Source organism: Catharus ustulatus, chromosome 4 (assembly GCF_009819885.2).
Source record: "Catharus ustulatus isolate bCatUst1 chromosome 4, bCatUst1.pri.v2, whole genome shotgun sequence".
Taxonomy (NCBI): domain Eukaryota; kingdom Metazoa; phylum Chordata; class Aves; order Passeriformes; family Turdidae; genus Catharus; species Catharus ustulatus.
Genome location: NC_046224.1, coordinates 58948598 through 58976101, shown reverse-complemented (window position 1 = coordinate 58976101; position 27504 = coordinate 58948598). Strand labels below are relative to the sequence as shown.

General features: G+C 41.0%; 1 protein-coding gene across 3 annotated transcripts in view; it reads left to right on the top strand.

Annotated features, from left to right (window-relative positions):
* Nucleotides 1–26316, top strand: part of LOC116995795 (diacylglycerol kinase iota) — a 197765-nt gene extending 171449 nt beyond the window's left edge. For all 3 annotated transcript variants that reach the window (XM_033058769.1, XM_033058768.1, XM_033058767.1), the window contains 6 exons: nucleotides 1705–1730; nucleotides 14263–14300; nucleotides 15845–15965; nucleotides 23285–23321; nucleotides 25137–25236; nucleotides 26144–26316. In XM_033058769.1, the coding sequence (XP_032914660.1) occupies nucleotides 1705–1730; nucleotides 14263–14300; nucleotides 15845–15965; nucleotides 23285–23321; nucleotides 25137–25236; nucleotides 26144–26260 (439 nt within the window). In that variant the 3' untranslated portion in view covers nucleotides 26261–26316. The remainder of the gene's footprint in view (nucleotides 1–1704; nucleotides 1731–14262; nucleotides 14301–15844; nucleotides 15966–23284; nucleotides 23322–25136; nucleotides 25237–26143) is intronic.
* Nucleotides 26317–27504: the final 1188 nt, after the last annotated feature.

Sequence of the window (27504 nt, the reverse complement as noted above, 5' to 3'; positions counted from 1 at the left end):
GATTCTTCTAGGAGTTAAGGACAAAAGTCTGTAACTGACTGGTCAAAGCAGGACCGTTCTAGTGGTGTCTGCTAAATCCTTTGGGTTACCTGCATTCCTGCTGTACCTCCACACACGTGGCTGAAGGGTGAGGGCAGAGCTGGCCTGGCTGGCACAGAGCATGATACATGCTTAGAATGTACAGCAGCAATCAGAGCCTTTAATAGGAGTACCAGATTAATTAATTCTGATCCATATGGACACATTGGCTTCTTGTGCAGCCGGAATCCTAATTAGGCAATCAGATATTTTCACAGTGACCATTGCTCCAGTTGTGCTCTAACTCTTTCCTCTCTTTATTTGCAAATTTCTATTTTACAACAAAAAAATTTACGTGCTTTGGCGGGAAAGTTTCCTCCTTTTCTTTCAATTTTTCCTGTTTACATCTACATATTTGCATATCTGCTTCTGATGTACTATAATCCCCCAACCTTCATTTTCAAACCCTTGTTATGAAATGAGATCATGGCTCAATCCTCTAACCCAGGGTTCCTTCACTTTTTTTTTCCCCCCTGCAGCTCTCAGCCCCTGCTGACTCAGTTAAATATAAATGTGCTCTTTTCCCCTTTGTTCCTTCTTTTCCCTTCACCCCTCTGCGGCTGCTTTTCTTATGTTGGCTTTGATCTGTTTGCTGGCAACAGTAACATTTTAAAATCTTTTTTAAATTATTATTTTTGTACATTGTTGTGAAATTAAATATCTTGGAAAGGAAATAAGGGTTGCCCCACTCACTGCAGGAACAAACACATTGTTACTTGGGTGGGAAGGCTGTGTATGCAACTGGAATCTGAGCTGGGGAAGTGCTGAGGAATGGTCCAGTCCACTGGACTGTGTGCTGTCAGTCTGATCTAAATAATGAACGTACGTCCCAGATTCAGCTCCATGGTTAGCCTCAGTTTTGCTAAGCCACACTACAGCAGCAAAGGGAAAAATGGAGAGCCAGTACTTCTGTTTTCCTTTGTTCTAGATGATGACCAAACCCATGAGGAGTATGATCTTTAATGATGGGAACTGTGACACAAATCCCTGAAATTCACTGGGGTTCTTCTTTTATCAGCAGGGACACTGAGAGGGCACCAGTGTTTTATAACCCTTCCGTTTCTTGGGGTATTATCAGAGTCCTTAGCCACTGGTTAGGATATTCTATAACTTGTGTTGCTGCTGGTGTGTTGTTTTTTTTTGCTACTTAAAGAAAATTTGATCTGTTGTATTACTTTTGTGAGGATGACATGAATTGTTATTAAATATAACTAGTGTTTTATGCCAACCAATACACTGATTTATGGCAAAAAATGGCCACTGTAATGACTATGAGTTCCTGCCAAGATGTTATTTCCTTTACCATCCCTAGTTGTGAGGTTTTCTCCTGGCAGTGGGAGTATCAGATGAGTTTCTGCCAAGTATCTACAGACAGTCTTGGCATCAGTCCTCACAGAGGTGTCTCCATATGGTCACTCTGGCCTGCAGAATCTGCTGCTAGATGGCTTGTTCAGCTCTATTTTTATTTTTTTTTTCAGTCAGATGGCTTTCAGTCCTCTCTTCTATGGAATAAAGAATAAAAGCTTCAAATTACTCCATAACCCATTCCCCAGACTGAGACTGAACTTGATTTGTGACCTTTTTTTTTTAACCAAGGATTGACTGGATTTTGTTGTTTTATTCCAGGTCACCAGTTTCTTCGGAAGATCAAGGTAAGATCTGTTTTATAGGTACTAACAGCATATTAAAAATGAGACCAAAGACTAGCGAGTAAGCTCTGTTTTAGCATGGTTATGGTGGAGAAAAATGTTTTTTATAAAAACAAAGCTTTGATGTTGATGAAATTTTGTTCACCCTTAGACATTAAGTACTTGATCATTTAGTTAGTTTAATTGGGACTGACAGAAGTTGTTATTTGTAAAATGAATCTTACTTAATCAAATTGAACTATTGCAAGAGTTTATTCATCCAACTGTATAGAGCTTCACCTGTGGAAAATGATGTGTAGCTTAAAGGACGAAATGCTTATCTTTTGTAAAGATAAGCACACCTCTTATGACTCTCATAGGACAACATCTTTGTCACTGAGAGGAGAGTGCATTGTGTTTTAAAGGCTTGAACACACATTATCTTGGGTTACCAGTAAAGTCAGTTTAGTAGGACTGTACGGAATTTAGTGCAGCTAGGCTCTTCTACATGGAAAAATCTCACAGCTTGAGTAGCAGGAGTTGTAGGTTATGGCAATATGCTTGCTGTGAGGGAGACTTGAAGGATCTGATCTTTCCCTATGAACTAAAGAGGAAGTTTGTGGTGACCAGCTGCTTAATAACGTGGCAAACTGAAGTCATCTAAAGTACATGAATAAATGACTACACTGGTACTGAAATCCAAGACATACTGTGAAGGGGTGGTAATTGCACGGCCAGAGTTGTACAAGGAGTGAGGAACAAAAAAAGGGAGACTGCCTGAGAGCAGAAACTTCATCATGTGACTCTGAACAGGGAATACTATTTTGGTCCAAAAACTAAATATCTTTTTTCTTCTGGCACCCAATTTGTATGCAGTCACACAATCAGAACGTTTTCTGGCCAGTACCATAAGCATTACTCAAGAAAGTTCCAGATGGGAATAGTAAGGACCGTTGCAAGCAGAGGTATAAGGACATCTGAGCCTTGATGTGTGTCACTGAGCTATGTTCACTTGGAGTGTGGAGTGACTAGTTAGGTATTGACCTACATTGTCCTTGGCTCCAGCCAAGGTCTTCAGTCTGGTGTAATGGATGTCAAACATATCATCATTAATAAACTCTCTTCCATCTCCTTGGCGAGTCCTTTCTCAGTAACAAAAGTTGTAAAGAAAGCCATAAAAATGAACAAACTGAAGATATATCTGGCCCATGTAGTACATTCATAGCATCTGGTAGCAGAAGATCCTGTGACAAATAAAAGGACGAGAGTGGCAGAAGTATACAGGTTTAATTTCCTGGTGTGCCCTGTTAGATTTTTATGATTTACAACTCATTGATTTGGTGAAACAGATGGAGTTCTCCTGTTTAATAGTTAATCTGCTTTTTACTACAACCACAGCTTCTAATATGCAGTACAGGACACTTGTGAGAAGTTAACATGTCTCCAACTCTCAGAGGAGATTTGAAATCATTATGGTTTAATATGCTATTTCAAGACCTGGATTCAAGCTGCATCTCAGTGCATAAACTTGTTAGTGATGGGCTGCTCTTGCTATTTCATTTCCCTTGCATTTACTCTGTTGCTTATTCTTTATCTATTAATGGAGCAACAGACGGTGTATATGCATTTCCTTGTGTATCTCTAAAGGTTAGTATTTCATGCTGTCAAAATGCTTTCCTTCTTTCCACTATTTTTATACTATTCTAGTTTTTCATAAAACCTTCCTGTTTGCCATCTACCATCTGCTGCCATGGTTTGGCTTTTCAGGTTTGATCAACATCTCTCAATAGCCTCTTTTTCCCTTTGTCTCACAAGCAACCTCTTCTGAAATGCAGAGTGAAAGGCCTTGACCAAGTCAGTGCTTTTCTTTGGGTGTTGTGGGGTTCGATGAGACTCAGCAACGGGCAAGTGCCAGGAGCACAGGATTGATGTCATAGAGCCTGGTAGATGTCATGATGGAGGGCCAGGCAGCTCATCTCTTAGGGAAGGGTATCACCTGCTCTATTTTTGCTGTATAAAACGTCCTGGGGATATGCTCAGGAGGTCTGCTGCTATTGGATGTTATTGCACCCATTGTTTCTTGAACAGGTACACTAGTGGGGTGCGAATGCAGACTTCTAACGTTGTCTATTGCCATTGTGTTGCCACTTTGCAGTGATTGTCTGGTTATCCAGTGCGCATTTGTTGTCTGGTTATCATTGGGTGATTGGTTGAGGTTTACCAAACCCTTCATTCACCCAGTACCTATCAGAGCTGCACCGTATTTTGTGTCCACACTGGATCATGCCCTGCCCACCCCTATTTACACCCACCTTGCAAAATCTGCATTAAATATTCATATCTGTAGTTTCATCTGGCTAAAGTTAGGTTCTGTCTACTATTCTTTGTTTACCTTGTATGTTTGGGTTGATCCTTCATCATCATGCGAGCAATTGAAGGAAATGGCCTTAAAAAGAGTACGATGAGTTCTATTTCCATAGTAAGCATTCTGAAAAAGCAAACTCTGGAGTGTTGCTGTTCATGGTGTAGGGACATTGGTGTGTTATTCATGTCATGGCAACTTGAACCTGATGCTGCTCAATATTTGTGTGTCTGACTTCAAACAGAGGAACCTTGCCTTTGATGGAATTACTCAGTTTTAAGTAGCTGTACTAATGCACCTCAAGTAGCAGTCAACCAGTCAAGCTTAATCCTTACACATCTGAGTTGCATTCTGATCAGGAGACAAGAGACTACTGTCCTACTTATTTCCCTATAAACCAGTGAAATTGGGCTTTTTGCCTTGTTTGCTTCCAGCAGACATGTGGTTTTGTTGCATCAGCATAATTTCTCTGATTTGGGGTTTGTGGTTTTGGGCATTTTGTTTGCAGTAGATTCAAAATTTATGAGAGAGTAGGGGACAACTGAGAAATTAAGACAAGAGAGAAATATATTCAATGGAGCAATTTTGAAGACAGCTAGTTATTACAAAGTAATAATATTATACAAGAGATTGAGATAAAGGATGGGTTTTCTTCTTGAAAAGACAAATAGCAACACTCAAAGGTCTTTCAGATTCTGCTAGACACTGGCTCCATGCCATGGAGTCGTTCCATGACTTGGACTCATCCAGCCTGGATATCCTACACCTAGGAGAGGTTTAGAGATGTAGAGCCAGGAGTGCATTAGAAGTGAATTGAGTTTATAATTGTGACTTTTAAATTAGCCTCTATTAGAAAAAATTTCTACAGGGATTGATTGGCATGGGTTCAAACTGGAGCTTTAAGGTGGGAGGTGTAATTCTGTCTCTGGATATCCCTCTGAATAGAGAGAGCTGCTATCTGATTTATAAGGAAGGGACTGATCATGAGTGTATAGAAGGCAGTGGTGGCTTCATCCCACACAGGAAAATGCTTTGCTGTGCAGTATCTGTTCCTGCCTTGCAGGCAGAGTGTTCTGTACACTCTGGTATTTGCTCCAGCACAGCCTGCTCTGTTAAAGAGAGGAAACCTAACACGTGCAAGGAGGACGATTGTTGCAGGAGTCCCAGAAAATAGCACAAGAAGGAATAACACTTCCTGGAACCTCCCATAGATGGGATTTCCTGTTACCCATGGTGACCTGTGGGAATGCAGACTTCACTCTCTTAGCTTCCTTTCTTCTTCCTGGAGCCTCCAATAATCTTGATAGTCACAGTCTGCACAGGGGTGTTCTCTTCTAGAGTTTGGAAACACTCTGCCATACTGACTAAAGGGATGAGCAGGGTTCTGCAGATGAATCCAAACATCTCAAAGATTTAAAAAAATGGCTGTTTTGTACACCAGATTCCTTCAAAGAGAGAGTGAAGGCACTGCATTCTTCACGGTGATGCTGCAGCTGTTCACCCAGCAACAAATTGAGATGTTTTGGAATGCTTTCTCTGTAAAATTTAGAGAGTATGGGAGGGGTTGGAGAGAGGCTCTTGAATGCAGGTATTTATCTTGATTAATTAGCCACTTTGGGAAACCCTCTTGGATAGTGTTTTGGAAGTTTCTGTGGCCAGCTGAGCCAATGATGCCTTGGGGTTCTGCTCTGGGTTTGTTAATTTGCTTCTCAGCTCAGCAGAGGCTGGTATTGATGCAGACCCAGGGTCCCCCTGGCAAGAGAAAGCATTCTGTGAAAGCACATGTCTAGGGCTGAGGGAGGTCCTTTCTGGATAAAACCTTTAAAAGGTCCCTACACCCTACCTCTCATCATATCCAGGCAGCCTGAGGGGTCAGCTGAGATGGGGGGAGATGTCTGGCAGATTTGGGCATCTGAATCAGTCATAGATGAAAACAGACATTTACTTCACAATGTCCACTGCCATTATCCTTCTCCCCTCTGGAGGAAGTATGAGTAAGGCATGTGTTGTCTGAATCTCAGTGCTTGTTTTAAAGCAGAAGCCCTGGGTAACCTTGCAACCTACTTTGCTTCTGTTTTATTTTCTGATGTAGGTTGCTCATGGTCAGATAAGAGTGGCAATCACCTCACCTGCTGAAGAGCTTAGCTAGAAAAAGTATTCTTGAACTGAATTTTGGATTATTTAGTCCTTCTGTGAACCCTAGCTTTTTGAGGTAGAGTTGCTTAGATATTTCCTGGCAAAGGCACTGCAGCCAGTGTTGCAGTGGCAAAAACCTGAAAGAATGCTTGTGATCCACAAGGCCAGAGAACAGGAACAGTGTGGCCCACAATGCTACTTTTTTGCTGTCCTATTTATTTTTAAATTAAAAATAAACCACAGCTTAATTATTTTACCTAGAATTCTCTTTCTGCCAAGGTAATGCCACTCAGTTGATGAAATTACTGCATTAGTCAGCCAAAGTCTTCCCTGCCTTGCATTCTCACTTCATCACAGACTTTTTCTTCTACTGCATCACTCCTGAGAATGACATTAATTGTTGTCTTGGCTTAAAAATAAAAATGGTGGAAGGGAAAAGGAAGGCAAAAAAGTATTGCTGTGAGCCAGATGGTGCTTAGTTTGTCTGTGACTTTTCTTTGGGATTCTGAACTATTTACAAGGGAAGTCCTTTTTTTTTTTTTTTTTTAACCATCATTTCCTTTTGTAAATCTGAATTAAATGGTCTTGCAGCAAAACTTCAACATTAGGGTCTGAATACTTCCACTCCTAACTATCAACTGCTCTCTCAGCTCTGCAGTCATGGCACATAAACAATTCAGGTTGGATTCTAATTGGCATCAAAGTGGCTTTAAACTGGTCTGAGTGAAAATGTGGCTTTAAAGGCAGCTTGAGTGCAATTTACATCTGCTTGAAAGCCTCTTTACCCTTCCAGAGTTGTATGAAGGGACTTCTGTGTAAGCAAGAATTTAGCTTTTCTTTCCATTCAGCAAGCATGGGTGCCTATTTTTGCCTTTCCCTCTCTCCTTCTCCCTTACAAGTGTTTGGTGCAGTTGTTGGAATTTAAATTTCTTAAGAGGTAAATGTTCACAGTGCATATTTATAGCCACCTGAGTAATGATTGATTTTTTTTTCCATGTTAATTTTTTATTTTTAATCACAATTTAGGCAAACATGTGCAATCAGAACTGTCAGTTCTCTAAATCTGCATGGGAAGCAGTGCTTTTGTAACTAAAGGACAGCCCTCAAATATTTAGAAGTCTTTTCTACTTCTGTGAAACCCTAGAAATAGATGTTACTGAGGCATGACTAATTCAGAGGGCCAGAAGACTTCAAAAGTGTGTCTCCCAAACCGCAAGAGGATGTGTGCTTATGCGTGTTTTCCTGTCCAGATGAAACAGTTCAAGATGCTGTGTGAAGGCTTTGTCATACCCCAGTCACCAGATCTGTGTGTGTGCGCCTGGCTGCTGCTCAGCTGATGTGCTGCTGAGCTCTTGGTTGCAGCAGGTTGCTGCACTCTCAGTTTTCTTGGTCTCTTGGGGGTATTTTGAGCTCTCAGGCTCTTTGTTAGGTTGTCCTCCATGGGAATATTGCCTCACAGCAGAGCTGCTGGGAGCTGCCTAGACTGGTGGTGTTGCCTTCAGTTTTGACAATCTGAAAAAACTGTGGAGAGCCCTTGTTTAAACACCTGTTTCTTTAGGGCAGTGGCAGCAAACAGATACATTTTGAAAAAAAATTAAAAATCAATCTTTATTCAGCACAAGAGATATTATGATTTAGGCAGAAAACCTCTAAACTGTATGTATTTTTTGCTTTCTTGTTTCTATTATGCTTCTTATGCTGTGTTTGGGCTGAGGTAGAACTCCTCTAGCAAGTTCAGGAAGCTTTTTTCATTCCCTGTTTGATGTAAGGTACTTTTTCAGTTAATACAGAAGTTTCTGGATTTTTAAATTTTTAATTTTTAAAATAATTTACCAGCATCTAAAAGACCCCTTAACCTGCAAGGTTTAATTTCTGTTTAATTTTTTTCATGGTCTTCAGTTGTCACTTCCACTACTTGCAGGTGCATAAAACACATGAAGAAAAACCTAATTGCTCCTTTTACTCAGCTTATCTTCAAAGGAAATATTTAAGCATCATCAGCTTTAGTGAGGCTTGAGATTGTCTGTAGATCAAAGACATGTGAGCTCACAGTCATTCCAACAAAGGTTATTAGTTTCATAATTTAATTTCTCAATTATGTAGACAGTTTGCCATGTGTATTTTATAGGTGGTTTGTTTTTCTTTCTGTAACTTTAAAAGCAGGTAAAATGTTGGAAAGGGCTAAAGATTTTGCAAAAACTCAAGTGCAGAGATTTGCAACTTCTCTTCATGGATCCCTAAAATTGTTTTATGCTGGCAGGCCCTTCAGAAACACCAAGCAAATTCACTGCATTTTATCTTAAGTGCCTGTTTATGTTAAGTGCCAGTCCTCTCAGAAGGGAAGTAATTCACCAAACAATTCCCTGTGGTACCCCTCACCCTTGTCATCTGCAGGTCAAGGCTGAGGATCATGGCTAGAGTAGACAAAAATCCATTCTGTACATTTCTCTGTAAGTTATATTACTACCAGTTTGTCATAAAGCTTTTATGATCAAATTGTTGTTTACAGAGAAAAGAGTGTATTTCCGAATGATAATCTATATGGACTCCAGTCTTTTGAGAGCATAGCTTTTGAAGTGATTAAAATAGAAGTTATTATTGATTTCTGTAAAACTAGTGAAAAATAAACCCCAAGGGCTCCTTTTGTTATCTTTTCTGTAATGCTGATCTTTAACAGCTCAGAACACTCCAGCTGTGTAAAAGTACTCTTCTAATCAGGGTCAGCTTTTAACTTCTCAATGTGTAAAGCAGTAATTATTTTAAATTTCTGAGTCTCTGAATTCCATAAAGACTAAAACAGCAATAAAGGATTGGAGATGTTTTGGAAGCTAATGATGGTCCCAGTTAAGTTTAATAACTCTCAAAAATCTGATGAAGTCACCTTCTCCTATAGTTTCTTCTTCGTTATCAGCTCTACAAGGTTTGAACTGGGCAGTATTTTATGAGGTATCCCTTAAGAGTTCCCCTGACCACTCTAGTGGGAGATGGTGGTGAACACTGTCACTAATTCTGGGCCCTCCACACCAAAGCTCTTATTTTTTTTTTTTTTATTAACTGCCTCCATCCAGTAAGAAGCATTCAGCACTTAAAGGCTGATGGCATATCAATTCCAAATGCTGAATCAGTGCATTAGATGTGTCTTAGAAAGAGCTGGACAGATGCAGGCATTGTCTGTTAAATGAGATTTCTGCAGGGGGCTAATCAGATTATCAACTGTCTTACTGTGTCTTCTGAAAGAGCTAAAGGTTGTGTGAGCCCTGATTCTGCTTGAGATCAAAGAATCATAGAATGGTTTGGGTTGGAAGAAACCTTAAAGAACACCTAGTTCCAACTCCCCTGTCATGGGCAGGGATGTCACCCACCAAATCAACCTCCTCCAACCAGGTTGGAGTTATGGTAGCTGAATTCTGCCATAGTTTCCCATGTGCTTAAATATTGTCATAATCTGATTAGATGCATTGATACCCTGGTATTTTTTAAGTTATTGCAAATAATAGTCTGCTGTCACACTGCATTTCATTCATAGATCTGTAATTTCCTGCGTTTTGATCATGAATGTGACAACTCCTTGGTGTAGTACTTATACTTTATAACATAGTTTTTAAATAATTCTGCTCCCTTCAGTCATAATTTTTAGATCTTCATTAAAGAGTTGCTTGTAAATGTTGAAAACTTCAAAGTCGCTGTACATTTTTATCAGCATTCCTTGTGACTTAGTTGGTACAGAAGTAGTGGGTTCAAATATGACATTGGAAGAGTCAGATCAGGTGTGCAATCTGACTAATAAAATCTGGAGGATATTTATGATTATGAGCTTTTACTCAAGTGAAAAGACACATTACCCCTGTACTGCTGACAGTGGCAGGCTGCAGAACTACCCTGTTCTTCGAGGTTCTTCCCAGTGCAGACCATCTCCTCTGTCTCACTAATGATTATTCAACTAACTTACTTAATCTTCCATGTCAACCTACTTTAAGCAAAGAACCTTGTGATGCTGAGGTGCTACTTACAATATTTTAGAAGAACCTTTTTCTTCCTGTTCTTTCTGAAAGTGTTTTAGCAGCAAAGTTTGTGTGATGGTAACCTAGCGATGAGCCCTGTGTCTGTCCTTGGTGTTAAGCTGATCAGCAGCTTTGCGATTAGGAGAAAATTTTTCTGCAGAGCATCCAGGAAGGAGTAGCTGTTTGAGGTTTTTCCTTGCTTGTGATTCTTCTCTGAATTTTCATGGCTTCTGAAGTGAGCAAGGTGATGGTGATGACTTCTGCCCCTCTCCTTTTGTATTCTTCTGATGTGCTGCAGTTGTGGGTCTATCTTTGTCAGTCCTTACATTTATGAGATGTTCACATTCTGCACCTGTGCGTTATATGATGAACTGACATTTCCAAGACCATGAGCATTGCTTGGTGCTAGGAGTATCACACTTTGGAAAATCTTAAAAGAGGACCTCCCATTTTGCTCTTAGGTTGCCATTTCTGGAGGTGATCAGACATGTCTCATGGCATCATGTCATTCTGCAGGATCTGTGCTCTGCCTTGGTTTGACTTTTAGGTGCTGAAAGTTGGAGATCATTTTCTCTAGAGCTTCTTTAGTCTGTGGATCACAACATGAATGGTTGCAGGGCAAACCAGGTTATTTTCTATGAAGAGTTATTTTCTCTTCTGACCAGTCAAGCAAGCCTGTGAGACCTCTCAGGCATCTTGCAGGCTCTGAAATTATGGAATATGAATACTTCACTCCTTCTTAATGATTGACTTTGCAGCACTGTTTTAATGGTGCTGGCTTCACATGCAGATCCAGACAGCAACTGTTATTTCAGATGTTAATTAGTTAATTTTGTCTGGGAAACAAAAATGTTTGTTGTAACTCAGTGACATTAACATAGATTTTTGGAATATTAAATAAAAATAGCTGTTTCCAATGGAAGCAATGGACACAAACACAGAAATTAGATGAGTGATATGTGCCCAAGGAAAAGTATTGTTTTTAGCATGAGTGTACTAGTAGTTGTTTATTCTGTGTCTCAAGCTGTAGTAGCTTGCAGCATTACCACAATTCAATTAGCAGCCTTTTCAACATGGCTTATTTTCTGTTGGTGCATTATCCACTTGTATCTCCTCACTAATAATTTATAAGTCAGGTGTGTGCGTGTGAGGACTGGGTGGTTTTTTGGTGTTTGTTTTGCTAGTCATTTATTTATGCTTGCTGGCAGGCTGGGTGGGGGTTGTTTTTTTTAGGTTTTTAAATTTTGTTTTGTTTTGTTTTTTAAATTGAGCTTCTTTTCTAAATTGGGTAGTTAGAGCTTTGCTGAGGAGACAGCCTGGGAACCAAGTGCTTCCTCAATACATGAACAGAGCACTCCAGTCTCCAGTTTTGCCAAGCTGTCACCTTACATCAGCAATAAAGCTACTTGCTAAATAAATATAAAAGGTTATAAAACACTTTTATTAGTAATGAAAAATACTTTTCTTGGGATAAATTTAGAAAACTATGACTTGGTCAAAATATTAATTAAATGAAGTAATTTTTGAGATGTCTTTAAGACCTAAAGGTATATTATATATGTTCGAACTGTGGCATAATTCATTTTACATATTACACCAGTGGTGCAGTGTTGCTTAGAAGAAATAAAACAATTCCTGCTTTAATGTTTCTAATTTTAAGCTAGCCTGGCATTGCATATTAACAGCATTTTTCTCCACTTCTCAGTCTGGTCTCTCTTGTCAATGCCATCTGCTTGCTTGCTTCACCACCTCTTTCACAACCAGGTGATTTGTGCCATCTTCTCCCTCCTCCTCAATATGCCCAGCAGTTCCATTTGAGTTTACAGGGTTAGTGTGCTAAGCATTATTTATATATTTATGTAAACATGCTCTTTATTCTAAAGAACCTTTCTCCATTTCTAGCTCAATAGTTTCTAAATCTTCCTACACTGGGGCCTACAGCTCTGAATTATCTTACTGTAGTCTAATCTCTTGTTATGCCAGCTGGTTTTGTTGATCTGTAATGTATTCATTTATCCAATAGATTCTAGTCTAGCAAAGCACTTTATTTTAAGAGTGCAGGTAGACTTGGTGTGAAAAGAACGTAATTAGCTCAAAACTAAGCGCTTACCTAAATGCTTTGCTGGATTTAGGGCTTAGAAAAGAGATTAAAAGATTGGTCTAATTATGTTGAATTTGTTTTAGAGCTGCTTTATCCTAATAGCCTTATCACCAGACCAGTTGTGATTATGGATATTTGGTGTAGAAGATTTTTCTCATCTTGTCAGGCTTTTCATGTAATCATATCTCTCTCTCCTGTCTTTTCTGAACTGCAATCTTCAGGGTGGCTTGCATAAGAAAATTTATCACTACATCTTAAGAAAGTGATTTCAGGGAGGCCATGTCTTCAGAAATTGCATGTAGAAAGCAATGAAAACTCGTGTCACCAGTTCATTTGATTTTCACATGCGAGGAGTGCAGAATATTTATACAAGTCCAGACTGTAGTAGCCTAAAGAATAAAGATGTCAGTGAAACCAGATTGACCAAAAAAAAAAAGACGTAAACAGATAAAGCAAATTACATGAGTTGAATTCTACTCTGCTATTAATTTGGGCTGAGCAGTTGTTAGAATTATTGGGGGGAAAAGAAGGATGTAAACCACTGAAAATAAAAACTGAAGAATTTTGTAGCTCTTACCTGCTGGTGTTTGCCATCTTCCATTCCTAAAATCTGTGTGTCCTCACTCTCACAGATGCCGAGGGGATTTTTAGGATTTGATTTAACTTATGGTCACCAAAAATGCCCTAAATCTAAAGTTGCAAGAATTGCTGCTACTGCTTCCTCAAGACAAATCTTAGCTGGACTGGAGTTTTGCTTTTCCCACTGCTGCATGGGCAGGGCATGAGGCATTACCGAGACCAGAAAGCCACATAGCCCCAGGTGTTTTCAAAGAAAGGGACATTTATTGAGTTGCCTTTGAACATTTTTCCTCTTCTGCAGTGTTTTGCTTGGATGTATTGTCATTCCTGAAGGCGTCACAAGTTCATAATTGAATTCCCACAGTGCAACTTCCTGTGTGTTCTTTTTCAGAGGCAGGACTGTATTGTGGTTCTCTTTCCTCCCTTGTTTCTGCTTACGTGAACTTTTGACGTCTTTATCAAGGGTGGCACTTGAGCAAATGCTGAATTTTATTCCACTGCCTTGATGTGAAGATAGAAATGGGCTTAGACACTCTTGAAATAGTGTGAGACAGATGTTTAGTGTTTTCTAAGATGAAACCATGTAAGTGCTTTCTCAGAAAGACTATTCATCATTTTTTTTTACAATATGTATCATGATGGGGGAAAGGAGGAGAAAAGAAGGAGATAACCACATAGTGATAGGTTGGTAAGCTTCTCTGCAGCTCTGTCCTGCCTTGTTGTGAGCCTTGTTCGCTTTGTCTCTTTTTCCTTCCATGTGTTTTTAAAATACAAAGACTGGTGAGGTGAGGACTGGCTCTTGCTCTGTTTCTGACCCTGCCTGCCAAACCCAAGGGACTTGCTCCCCTCTGGCATCTCAAAAAGTTGTTGTAATACAAGTAACTCTTAAGAAATTTCTCTCTTGTCACTTAATCCTCTAGAATTGGGATTCTCAGTGTATTGGGGACTGACTGACCACTCCACCATCAGTATGACAAACTGACAGGTCTGTAGTTAGTTTCAGGTTCTCTGAGCAGATAACGCTGGTATCTTCAGTGATGGTTCAGGTGCTGGGTACTTGACCTTGTCTGCCTTGTGGACACTGTTTAAAGGTCTCAGAAGTGTCTCAAGTGAAAAATTCAGACAGAAGCCTGCAGTTCCAGGACAGCATTGGAAATGATGATGTCCATACAGCTTTCAATACCATGGATTGTCTTCTGCCTTTCCAATATGTGTCAGTGCAGGGTTTGCACTGGTTCTGGTAGTACATGAGAATGCAAGTGGACTGAGGGATGTCTTCAGTCTTATCTTGCATGTGCTGTGAGTTATCTCCTCAGCTGTGAAGCTGTGTGCATAGTACTTTCTGCCTGACACCAGCTTTCTTTTTGTCTTTTGCAGCACTTTTACAGGCAGTCACATCTGGTGATCTACTGAAGGTAAGTACAGAGCACTGAGTGTCCACTTATTCACCAGTGTTCTGCTGGTCAGATATACTGTAAATTTTATCATGCCTCTGCTCAAAAACATGAATAGGTTGCTGTAAGGATCGCTGTCAAGTGCCATTTTACAGCCTTTCCAGGAATCCCTGAATACTGGGAGAACACATTATTCAGGTGAGGTGTGAAATGAATAGGATCTGGTGTTAGACAGCGCCTTTTTGCCCAGGTTTCAGAGCCCTTTGCGTGGGGCGACATGCCAGTTACTGAGAGGGAAATTACCATACTGACAGTGTTGAACAGCAGGATAGTTCTGATGCAGCCTTACACAGGAAAGGATATTTTACACCAGTGAGGTTGGTGACCAAGCCCCCAAGTGCTAGCTCGCTCAAAGTCTACCTAGGCAATCACCAGACCAGGTAGAACAAACCTCAGTTACCTGCTTTATCACCTGATGGATGTCTCATAACACGTAGTGCCTTGGTGTAGGGAGTTTAGGAGGCAAAACTACTCATGCAAAATTGTTTGTTCCAGTGATTGAAGTCCCACGTCAGACAGCTGTTCAGGCTGTGTGCCTCAGTAGCCAAGTCAGGATCTGAAAACATGCCCTTGAATTTGGATAAGGACTGTGATTAATGATTACAATCTTATCTGTGAGAAGACAGCTTGGAAGCTTGGAGCCATTTGTAAAAATGGCAGTGCTGTAGACCAACATTTTTGCCTGCAGGTACCCCTTCTATGCCACTACCTCAGCACTTGTGGCTGCAGCATCTAGTGAGCAGTGCTTAAAACAGTCATTAAAAATATTGTCTACTTTACACTTCTTAAAAACTTTTTGCCTGAGCTAGATTTTATGGGGAAACTTCCTGCCCTTTTTCAGATGTACTGCATCATAAATAAATTCTCTCCTTTTTCTTCAGTGATCCTCACTGCAAATCCCACCTCCTCTCTCCCAAAATTTGTAGCATTTCTGAAACCTGCCTGTTTGCTCTTCCCCTCTCATTCTTACCCCATGTTGTGCTTCCTCCTCAGCCAGCCCTGAACAGGGGGAACTGTGAGGAAGAAGGTCCATGACAGTCACCTCACCTCCTTGTGGAATTTTGTGTTGAAATTTTCTGATTTAGTCAGAAAATCTTTGACTCCTATGCTGAGGAAAAATTTGAGTCTTCAGCAAAGAAGCCAGAATTTTCTGTCAAGTACATATATTTTATATATCCCAACAGTGTTGCTAGACGTAGTTTGCAACCATTCTTAATAAGCAGTAAATCCTTTCCAGTAGAGTAGCAATGTCTCATTGTTTAGGAAATACAGACTGTTTTCCTTAACTCATATAATTGTCAATACTTCTGGCTTCAGATGTTTTCTATCAGGGCCTAAAACCTATCTTTAAATTAATGTTTTGTTTTATTTTATTCTATTGTATTTTGGTACTGACTTACATTGAGAACCAGTAAAGAATTTAATGGCATATTTTTCTGCTCCTCCCATCTTATCCTTCTATATGTTTTTTTTTTTTCCTCTCTTCCTTTTTTTTTTCCTTCCAGTTCATAGAATGTTGTAAAAAAGGAGCCAATTTGTTAATCCAAGGCCCTGATCACTGCTCCCTGTTGCACCATGCTGCCAAGACTGGGAATGGCGAGATTGTGAAATACATCCTGGAGCATGGTGAGTCTCAGTGGGCAAATCCACAGTGAGCTGTACTTCAGCCAAGTGTCACTCGGTCAAAACCACACTGGGCTGCTGGAAGTGGCCTCACTCATCTGTTCTGTCCCTCAGTGAAATGTCCACCTGCAGCATGTGTGAGCAGGAGGCTGGGAATGGGGTAGCAATGAAAGTGATGGCAGCTGATAAAGTGTGAAAAGAAGAATTAGAATGGGTTTTTGAGGAGAATGGTGTTTTCACATTTGCATCAGCTGGGGAGCTGTGAAGAAGCAGTGTGAAGCTCTAGTAAAAACCTTTGGCATAAGAATCCTCTGAACTGTTTTTCAATTAGAGCATATGTCGTAGAAAGCATCTAATCTCTATTCAAACATTTACAGTGACAAAGAGCCCATACAACCACTGCTATCATTTCAGCATTTACTAACACACTGGTCAAGAATCTGATTACTGTTTTCTAGATGAATTCACCTAGCATCCATTCCAATCTTTGAAGATTATGTCTTAGATTCAAGACCACCCAACAGCAAAAACTTATGATCTCCATTTGTACTTATAGACTGTGATCATATCATTGCCCTTTTTTCCTTTTCGTTCTTCTTATCTTTGTCAGGAGCAGAGACTGCCAGTTATCCAGCAATTTTTTTTGTGTCTGAGGTAGTCACATTTAGGAGCTTCTGCCTGTTGAGCCACTGTTGGAGTGTGGCACAGTAATATAGTCACTGCTCTGCACATAGAGCTGAAGTCTCAGTTATCAGCCTCCTTCACTGTAGGAAAAGTTTTCTAGTTGTAACTCTTCTCTGACCACACTTCAAAATATTAGTGGCTATTTTGGCTTCTGAATGCCAAAATCAGCTACATTATTTCAGCAACAGTGTTAGTGTGAGCACAGAGACTGCCCCTGGCAATTAGAATAAGAGTTAACTAATGCTCCAAGGTATTCCACAAATTGTAGACAGGAAAGAAAAATCCACAGCTCCTAAGAAGGAAAGAAGGAACAATGCATCTTTTCAAGCTTGACTCCTACAGGTGTCAGGTATTCTGTAGGTCCAAGTTCCTGTACTGTCAGCAGCAATATGTGACTTAGCTCATTTGCCCCAGTATGACAGAGGCACTTTTGGTGGAAGATGGGAGTGGGGAGGGCATCCTTAATAGCAGCAGACTTTAGCATGACTGAAATCTTAGTCAGGGTAGTAGTTGGAACCCAGAAAGTGATTCAGGCAACCTGTGCACTTTATTAATTTAGATAAACATAAATGTCTAATGTCATTTGCCCTTGGATATCCAGGACATTTGCTTGGTTCTACAAGATAATGCACAAGGCCCAGAGGAGCCCTTGCACTGCACTGACAATAAAAGCCCATGCAAACATCTCTGTCATTGCAAATGCATCCCAAGGCTTGCCCTTAGGTATACCAAATGACACAAAATATCTGTGTGTGGGCAACTGAACTGTGCCCCAAAAATCTGACTGAGAGGGGCTGAATTTTTCTTTTACTCCTTTATGTATAAATACCTACACATGATAGGTGCAGTTGGCCTTATATCCAAATAATGTCTGGTTTTCTCACCAGTTCCAGCAAGCCTTACCAGTCTGGATTATTCATAGTCACAGTGAACCTATGTACCACTGAATTCTGAAGACAGGAATAATTTGCTTTATTTTCTTACTGCCCCTGGTCTATTTTCACACTGCACGTGACCTGTGCCAATTCACTGTCATAGGTGCTTCTCCAGGATTTTTGTTAGACACATATACTTTAACTTAGTCACAATCTGACCCAGTTACTGTTCTTTCGGTGAAGGAGTAAAGTGAGATAATTTAAACTGATGAGAATGTCAGCAGGGAATCCATGGGAATTTTTTAAATAAATAGAGAAATATGAGGGATTAAGGACTGTTAAGACAAAGACAAATCAAAGGGTTGAGCAAATGTCAGCTCAGTTCCTCTCTCCCTTCTTTATCCCCAAGGTTGGCAGGAAGCTTTTGCAGTTTTCCAGACACATCCTCTGGGCTTTTCCAAATGCATTGTTTGTTTAACATTCTCTAGGGAACAGGGAGTGCATGGGACAATGCACAATCTAATAGAGGCCGCCTCTCTTCTCCCACTAAGCAATTAATGAAACTAATTTCTACTCTGGGCACTTCTCAGCCATAAATGAACTCTCTCTTGCTGAATCCTCCTCAGCATCATGTCCTTGTTATTCTTTGCATTCTCTGGTATGTGGCATTTTCTCAACATTAATTACTGTATACAATATGATCCAATGCTACTAATATCTAAGGTTTCCCTGTGAGGAGCTTCTTGTTTCTGCTGGTATTCACCCATAAAAATTTCATGAAAATTAGTCTTCTGTTCTGGCAATTACCTCTGCACAGTCACACTTCTCTGGAGTTTGTCTGCTTCCCATACATGACTGAGGATAGTGAATGATAATAGCAGTTGCACTGTAAAATATCCTCAAGCACACAGCACAGAAAATCTATTATTAACCACACAGAGAAAAATCTTCTGAATATCTTCTGAATATAACAGCAACAAAGGAAGACAAAAACCCACTGCTGCAGGAACTGTAGCTGTCTAGTATGAAAGACAGTACAGTGAATCCAATGCTATACAGGAGTGGCACCCATAGAACTAGAATTACAAAGGAAGGAAAACAGTGTAGTGGTGCTAAAGCTGTTGTTTGTGGAGATGGCTTTCTGCAAACATGAAAAGCACATTTATAAGAAAGGTTATTCTGTGATCATGATCAGAATGATTTCAGATGTTAAGGGGAGGAAAATAACCTATCCTAAACTAGAAATACCAGAGATGACTCACACAGGAGGACTGCTGTGCAGTACTGCCAGATAATTCGCAGTGGCCCAGCACAAGCCTGGAATAGCAACTGAAGCACCAGTGTGGTAGGTGTCAGGACAACAGCTGCTTGCTGCTGTGGGAGGTGTTGTGCTGACTGCTGCTCTAATAAAACAGTTTGTCTCTACTCCCTGTGCAGGAAGGGCAGATACACAGACCTATCACTTGTTCAAGATTGCTCCTAAATCAGGAGTCTTTAGCTTTTAGTAGAAAAGTCAGTTTTAAAAACTTGTCTGTAGCTGTGGTAAGAAATGCTTGGCTAGAAACTGAAGGCCAAACTCAGTAGGTATGAGAACCACAGCTTTTTAATGCTGCAGTCAGCAACTACATCACATCCTAATGCATGTACATTAGAGAAGAGTTAACTCTGTACTTGCTTAACACAAGCAGATTAAGGAAGGGTTAAGAACCTCTGTTTAGAAAAAGGGCCTCCTAAATCATCTGTATTTGGCATCAAACTTAGATTGGAGTCTTGATCTGGCAACTGTGAAAAAATGTGTAATTTATAAACATTGTACAAATAGTTCCATTTGCCTTGTCCTTGTCTTCTCTAGACATTCAAAAAACAAGCAAGAATTTTATAGTTCATCTAGGGTATTTTAAGTTTAAACAAAAGAGAGGAAAGATGTTTACAGTTGCCTTAGGAGTCTGTGGTGATAACTTCTAATGAAACAGACAGTATGTAGGGCATCCCATCCTAAACATTTCTATGTCCTCAAACCTCAATGTCCTTGCTTCACTAGAAAGCATCCCCTAATAATAAAAAGATGATGCTTTCATTAATCTTAGTACTGCAAAGTCCAGAGTTGAGAACCTTGAGTGAATCTGGATTTCCATCCTGACCAGGTTCAGAAGTTCCTTAGAAGGTTTTTGGGAATGCAAATTTTGTGGTGACAGACTTGTGTGTTGTGGATAAAGTTTGAATAGCAATCAGAAAGCAGCACTGAATGAGAGTGAGTTTGTATGACACTTGTTAGTCTGTCTAGATTTGTGGAATGTTTTAGGGTAGTGTCATTTGTGAGGTACCTAAGCAGAAAACAGTTTAGTTTTTCTAGAAGGTGCAAGGTATAAATAGTCTATTTTAATTTCATGTTTACCAAGGGCGACATGGCTGACAGATATATAGGAAGGAATGCCCCCATAACCTGACTACCCTCTATATGGAAATTCTGAGCTAAAAGACACTAGCTGAAAAAAGCACTGTTAATTTTTACATCAGATAAAAAAGGAGAGTGTGTAGCTGGAGAAAGGCTAGAAATAGTTCTCAATTTCCAGTTTACTGTTATTTAAAAATATTCCTACTTCAAAGGTAGGGATCCACATCCAGTTTTGTCCCCCAGATAATAACCTCAATCAGGTTATTAAACAATGAGGATTTTTTCAGGTAAACATCCAGAAAGGTTGATAACGGCATTACTGCTTAGAGTAAATACCCTTCTTCCCCGGTTCTATGAAGGACTGTCAGGACATGGGACAAGCAGGGTTAATATCTGTGGGTCTTCTGTGGGTAGCTGTAACCACATCCATTGGAAAGGGCTATACTGTGGGCTCAGATGCCTTTCAAGAATGTGTGGTGCTGTATATTTTGGAAATGCCTCTGAAATATGGGCACTTAAAACCTTTTGTTGTTGTTGTTGTGGTGAGCTCAGCGAAGGAGCAGTGCTTTTGAACGTCTCCTTCCCTTCCCTCCTCCCATACCCAGCTCAGGCTGCTTTGCTTCTGAGAAACTAGAGAAGGGCTTAGGTGGAGCGAAAAGAGGGCAAAAGGAGAGAAGGAAAAAAGTTAATAATTCTACACAGTCTATGGGCGATACTGAGGAAAGAGAGTGATCTCAGCTGGGCTTTCCCCTCAGTGCGTCATGCTTTTTCAGCTCTTTTCATGCAAACTTCTCCCCCCACCCCCTTCCCCCATCCCCATCCTGCCATTCTTCAGCCCCCCAGTCTCTTTTTCTTTTTTCTCTCTCCTTTTTTTTTCCTCCCTCCACCTCTCCACACATTTCTGTATTTTGTTTTTATTTCCCCCCCTGCTGTTTTCCTTGATAGAAATCTCACTCATGCATTTCCCTTCCGGATTTCTATTTGGGTTTATTTTGTCCACTTTCTCTCTGTGCCTTGGTCCCCTTGTTCTTTCTCTGCCTCTTGTCCCAGAGTGAAACAGCCGCCTCCCTGCTGGGTCAGGATGACAGTGCCGTTAGCTTTCCCAGTGCCAGCCCTTCCCACATCTGTGCAGCTTTTGTCCCTGGGTAGAGGGGGATTTGGAATGGTCGGTTGGCAGCGCCAGGGAGACTGATATAAAAATGAAGTCCAAAAAGAGGGGAAAGGGAATTAGGAGGAGGGCGTGAGATGGTTTAAGAGAAGCACAAGTGAAAACAAAATAAAGAAGGGGACAGCTCAGGCTGTGAGCTGGTACATTCCAGCTCAGAGATAGGCCAGAGAGAATGAAATTAAATAATCCTGGTACCACGTTGTGCAGCTAATTATTAACCCCAGTATCTGGCCCTTATGTAGGACTCGGAGTCAGGGCTCTCCCATGAAATGTTTTATTTAGGACAGTAATCCAGGAGAGAGGCATTCTCATGTGGGGCTTACCTGTCATCTCCCTCAGGTCTGTACTCACAGACTGTCCTCATGGTCCTCAGCACTGAGCTCTTCTGTCCTGGCCCTGCTACTTTTTCCTGCTTCACACCAGTTTCTTTTATCCTTGGCTTCTCTCCAGACCCACTCTACCTCAGCTTTCTTCTCCCTCTCAGGTCATATTCTTCTGACTACTCTCTGTTTTACTACCTTTTACTTACCTTTCTACAGCTTCTTCTGCTTACCTGGGCAAGTACCTCTATGTCCCATAAAGCCAGACCTGTCTCCCTGTTCCACCTTGGCAATACCTTCCTTGCTCCTGCTAGCAGCAGAAATAATAGGTGGTAGTGTCTTCTCTAACACACTGAAGCCATTCCTGCTTCCCTATCCCTGGGACGTGGCATTGCAGGAAGCTATGGGGAATTACCTTAATTTCTGAGAGAACACTATTTTCTCCTATGAAATGTAAAGGCGTCCTTTTCTTCATATGTGTTTCTTTAATTGTCTTTTAGTTTCTCAGGCATTATTTGTTTTCCTCTCAACAAGAGTCTCTGCTTATCCCCCTTTATCCTTTTTCATGATCATAGGAGCTTGGGGGTAGAGACTGATTCTTCTTTTTGATAGGCAGGAGTGAACACACAACTGCCAAGTGTGGAGATGAGGATGTGTGGCAGTAGAGTCAGGGTGCATTAAATAATTGAAAGTGGCTACTAAGTTTGGAGAACTGTCATGACAAGTAGGCAGTGGTACACAGTGCCCTGTGCACTGAGGACTAAGCAGCACCCTTTCTCATGATGACAGAAGGTGCAGTGAAGGAGCTGCCTGCAGCTCCAGGAGCCCCAGTGGTACTACATGTGCACATTGTAAAAGCAGTGAGGTAAAGACGGCTGCTCTGATCCTTTTTGATGCACACTCAGAGTAAAAGGGTGTAGAGAGGTTGGTGTAGGCTTTTGTGTGCATGTAGCATGAAACTTCTCAGTTTCAGGTGAGATTTGCTCTTGAGGACTCTTGAGTTTCAAAGTCACAGTGTGCTGAAGAGAAATATTCATGCACAGGAAGGAAAAGTCTTGTAAAGTTTTCCTGTTCCCCTTGCTAATTGCCCTATACCATCTAACACTGCACTCCAGAGCAGTGGAGAGAAGAGTAATATGACAGACTGCAAAGGAAAAATTGTTTTTTTTCAAATGATATCCAGATCCTAGCCTTTCCATATCACTGTAATTCAGCAATGTAATTTGCTGCTATAAATACCTGCCTGTAGTGATTATCAAGGACAAAAGGACATTAACATAAATTGTATTTTCTTCCCACGAAGCAAAAATCTTTTCTGTTTTTCTAATCTTACTTTCCTGATCACAGCTAACCAGTAGAGTACAGGATTTGCATATCAATATAAAGACTGCTGGGAGTATTCCACCTGATCTACATTTTGTATAATGCTAATAAATGGAGTAACACAGGGATGTCATTCAGGATGGAATTTGGCTAATTTCAACTTCCTAATGACATTTTCCCTCTAGTACCAACAATAGATATTAACTTGCAATGTATCAGGGTTCCAGCATATCAGCATTTTCAATGTACTGTACTTATGTGAACCACTTAATTGAGCAAGGTGAAGATGTGAGAAAATTAACTCCATGAATATTCATTTCCAGTATAGAGACTGCTACTCCTTGTTGCTGACACTCCAGCAGTGACTGTGCATTCAGAATTTTATTAGTGCAAGAATGACACAAGCAAATATTATATTGCAGTTTAATATATTTGTGGAGGTTAAGCTTTCACTTGGCTTTTTAAATGTATTTTTACTGTGGGAATCTTCTCCTGGTAGACATATTTTTTAGTCTTTCAGACAAATACTGTATGACATACCTGACTATCTTTTGCAGGTCCATCTGAATTACTGGACATGGCAGACAGTGAAACGTAAGTACAGACTACTCTGTCCTTCATGTTATGTGTGTTAAACTAACAGTCTCCTCTTGGTTTTCAAGAGCAAACTGTTAAGTAGGAAAAAGCTTGTAAAGTGGCATACCTCTTCAAAAACAAACAGAAGGCCCCCTAAAAACCACACATCAACCACCTCATATTGGCTTTCTTGCCTCAAAGAAACATTTTTTGGATTTGCAGAGGACTTTCTCCCTATTGCTTCCCATGGTTCCTTCATCTTTCTAGAGGAATAGAATCCTTGCTTGTATTTTGATGTTTCTGGCCTCCAGCTACTGAGACCAACCTGAAGAGCAAATTCCAAAAGTCAGGAAATGACTTTTCTTGCTCTACACCTTCTGATTCATCCAGGGTACTCTGCCTTAGTTCTCCCAAGTGGCCAAGACTTGTGCCATTGAAGGTTTCTATCAAGTAGTTGAAACATCAGTCCGCTCTGTTCTTAGATAAAAAACTACAATCCAACCCAAAAAAATTACTTTCCTTTGCAATTCCCAATTTTTTTACACCTTGTATAACCAAAGTTTCACAAAAGTATGCAAGGAAAGCATGAATAATCCTGGAAAATATGTGTAATACAGGTGAAACGAAAGCAGTCTTCCTCATAGTGATCAAGCCTATTATTTCTCACCCCACAGTGCCCTCCTCTGCTGACTGAGAACACCTTTTGCACAAGGTGCATCAGTGAAGTCTAGAGATTCTTTTCATCCAGGAGTGTAGCACAACCACATAAGTGTCAGTGAGCATAGCTATGAGGGCTTCCCTTTACAGATGTTCCTCTAACTCTTGGAAAGGTTCAAGCTGTAACTGGCAGTAAAAATTTGTCTTTTGGTCCTCAGGGGGAAATAAGATAGTATCCAATTCTGATGCTATCCAATTCTGATACTATTCTCATGCAGCAAGGGCATATCTATTACAAGGTTACCTTAATATTTCAACTTCCCCTGTCATGATGGGGGATGAGGTTCCTTTTATGCACTCTGTGTAGGTAGGTGCAAGATTTGTCCTGCTATGTATTTCTTGTCATTTGTTACTTCATGGGTTATGTAATGGCTCTACTTTTTGGATACTGGTATTAAGGACTCCTTTTCAACCCACTCAAAGCATGCTTTCCTCTTCTTCCTAGGCAAGTCTAGATAGATTTTTCTACTCTCGGTAAAGAATAAATCAGTTAAAGAATCCTGTCAGACTTAGCTCCAGTCTGGGTGAGAAGCTTTGCAACAAGTGTGCTCCCACCACACAGTCTCCTCTTCTGAAAAGCATGTGTTTAATCTTCCCCAGTAGCTTAGCAGTCCAGTGGTGGAAAACACACGAGAGTTCTTGCTCTCATATGTCCAAGAAGCATGGTATCAACTGGGGCAGCAAGTGCACCAGTCATAGCTTTGATGGGTGTGATTTTTCTAGGATGATTCCAAGAATGAGGTTGAGGAAAGAAATTGCAGGAAGAAACAAACCCTGTTGCTGTTTTGCCTGTTGTGAAATAAGAAGGTGGCTAGCATGTCTTTGCAGCAGTTAACAGAGCTGGTGGTTGGATGGGAATGTGACATTCAGTCCTCTGAATAAGCATGTTTCTTGTACATCCCTCAGAAGTTCTTCGTCTGCTATTTGTGCCTTACAGGCTTTCCTACGAGTCAAAGGATGTAGATACTAAAGGAGAGAGTGCACAAGTCTACCTCTGCCAGCAAGAGGGGACCTTGCAGAAACACAGCATCCTTCTGTCTATCCTCTGCACCTCGTGCTTCGTAAATGTACATTGGTGTGATGTGTCTCACTGCTGGTTTCTGTGCTTTGGTCTAGGGGTGAGACAGCATTACATAAGGCAGCCTGCCAGCGCCACCGCGCCGTCTGCCAGCTCCTGGTGGATGCGGGAGCCTCTCTGAGAAAGACAGACTCCAAGGTAACGCAGCTCCATCAAACACTTACCAGCTCCTGCAGCCCAGCGAGGCTGATCAGCATCCATCCTTGCTGTTTGCATGACTGAGGCTTCCTTGTGTGTACTGAGGGCAGCCCCTTTTAAGGAAGCTATTTTTATAGAGAAAACTGTATTGATTTAAACAAGCACAAGAGACTTCAGTTCAGTCCCCAACATGGGTCGTTGTCACCATAGTGAAAGCCTGGCCTCAACTATTCAGTGCATTGGGTGTGAATGAGATGTCTCCATGGCACACCAGTATCTTCTCCTGTGTGGTCAAAAGAGAGGCCTGGGGGCAAGGACCATCTGCAGGAGCCTTGGTTTCTGATTGCATAGCATCTGTGAGGCTTGGTTATTGTGGCTGACTTGCTTTGTGAGGATGGCTAACTATTTTCTTTTGCCCTGGCTTACCCCTATGCTCACTGATGTGACACTAACCACAGTGCTCTCTTGGTGTAAGCTTGACTGAGAAAGAAATCTGGGAAAAATTAAATCCAAGGAATATTCTGTCATTGCAACAATATGATTGCTTAGGAACATGGTCCAGAAGCTGCCTCTCTGGAGTTTCTGAGCACAAGCACCCTGTGGTCAGCATCTGAGAGTGAGTTGGTTCTCTGGACTCCAGAGTCAGAAGCACCTTTGCTGCAGCTAGGCAATCAAAACCAATTCCTACCTTCTTGCACTCTATGAGGTCGCCTGTAATGGGAAGAGAGATCAGCTATGATTCTATGATCTCTTGTTCAGATGACAGAATTGTAAGTTGCAAAAAGCTTTCTGAAACAGATGAAATCCAGACAAGTGGCTTCTGACTTGTTAATCATCTTCTGCCTGAAATCATCTGTTGTTCTAAACGTGTTAGCACAAGACTTTCTCTTCATGTTTCTTATTGCAGGGTAAGACCCCTCGTGACAGGGCTCAGCAAGCTGGTGATCCAGATCTGGCCTCCTACCTGGAGAGTCGACAAAACTATCAAATGGTTTCCCACGAGGATCTAGAGACAGCAGTCTGATGTCTGAAAATATCCAAGAGGATCCCTGGAAATCTCAAGACTGCATCTGAAGCACTCAGGCATGTGTGAGGAAGAAACTTGAAATCCATGTGTCTCTCATTCTCAAGGAAAGTACCTGAGGACATGCCACCAGTTTCTAAGGGCAACTAAGTCTTGCTGTGGAACGGTTATGTTCCATAAGTTAGCCCATGATGGATGAGGTGGGACACTCAAAGGTCTGTGGAATCCATAGGCCACAAAAATTTACCTTTATTGCTTCCAGCAAGTAGCATGAACTTCTCCCATGTTCATCTGTACAATTTATTAAAAAAAAAAGAAAAAAAAAAGGAAAGAGTAAAGAGGGTGTGGGGGAACAAAATCCAAACCTACTGGTACATTAAGCCACCCAACCAGGCTCTCCTCCTCCATCCTTACAATTTCCTGCATTGCTTTTATTCTCCTGTTCCCCTCACTTCTCATCAGTTAAATATTACCTGTTATTGCTGTGTTGTCTTCACAAATGGTCAGGCAGTAGCAAAATATTTGAGGAGCTCTGGATGCCCTTAAGAAATATCCAGTTTTTACCAGCTACATCCCCCCTTGCCATCCTCTCAGAAGCTGTGTTGTCAGTGCTCAAGCACCATGGAGGTTTCTTGCTTTCAGAGAGGATGCTGCTTATTGCCTTGTTTCCCAGGGTTTGGGGTACAGTTAGATCTACAAGCAGTGATGAAACCAGCCTCATCATTGCTGGGCATACAGTTATGGTATCCTCATGAACATTTGTATGGAGAGGAGTTATATGGGATATACCATGCTGAATGGAGAGCAGAAAGTCACCAGGAAGCTTCTCATATCACTTTTGGGTGTGTAATGGCTGACCCAGCTCTTCTCAGGTTTCAGGCCTGTCTAGAAGGTGATAGCTGTTCTTTACTTCTAAAAAGATGAGTTTTACATGGGGCAGAGATTTGTGCAAGATGAGGGAATTCTGATGTACTGACTGACAGACCTAGTCCCCTTTGCACCACAGCCAGAGGGAGGAAGGAGACCTGGAACATCAGCACCAGCCTGGTCGTATTGGGAATGGGAAAACCTTCTTTGACTGAACCTGTAAATCTGATTTTTCAAGGGAACAAAGTTTTGGGGAGTCTGTCCCCGAAGAAGGACAAGCAGCAGCTCTTTGCCTTGTTACCTGCAATAGGTTTGGAATGTAAAGCTTAGCAGCTGTCAAGGCCAGCTTTGTCTTCTGTACTCATCTGTTCTCTGTC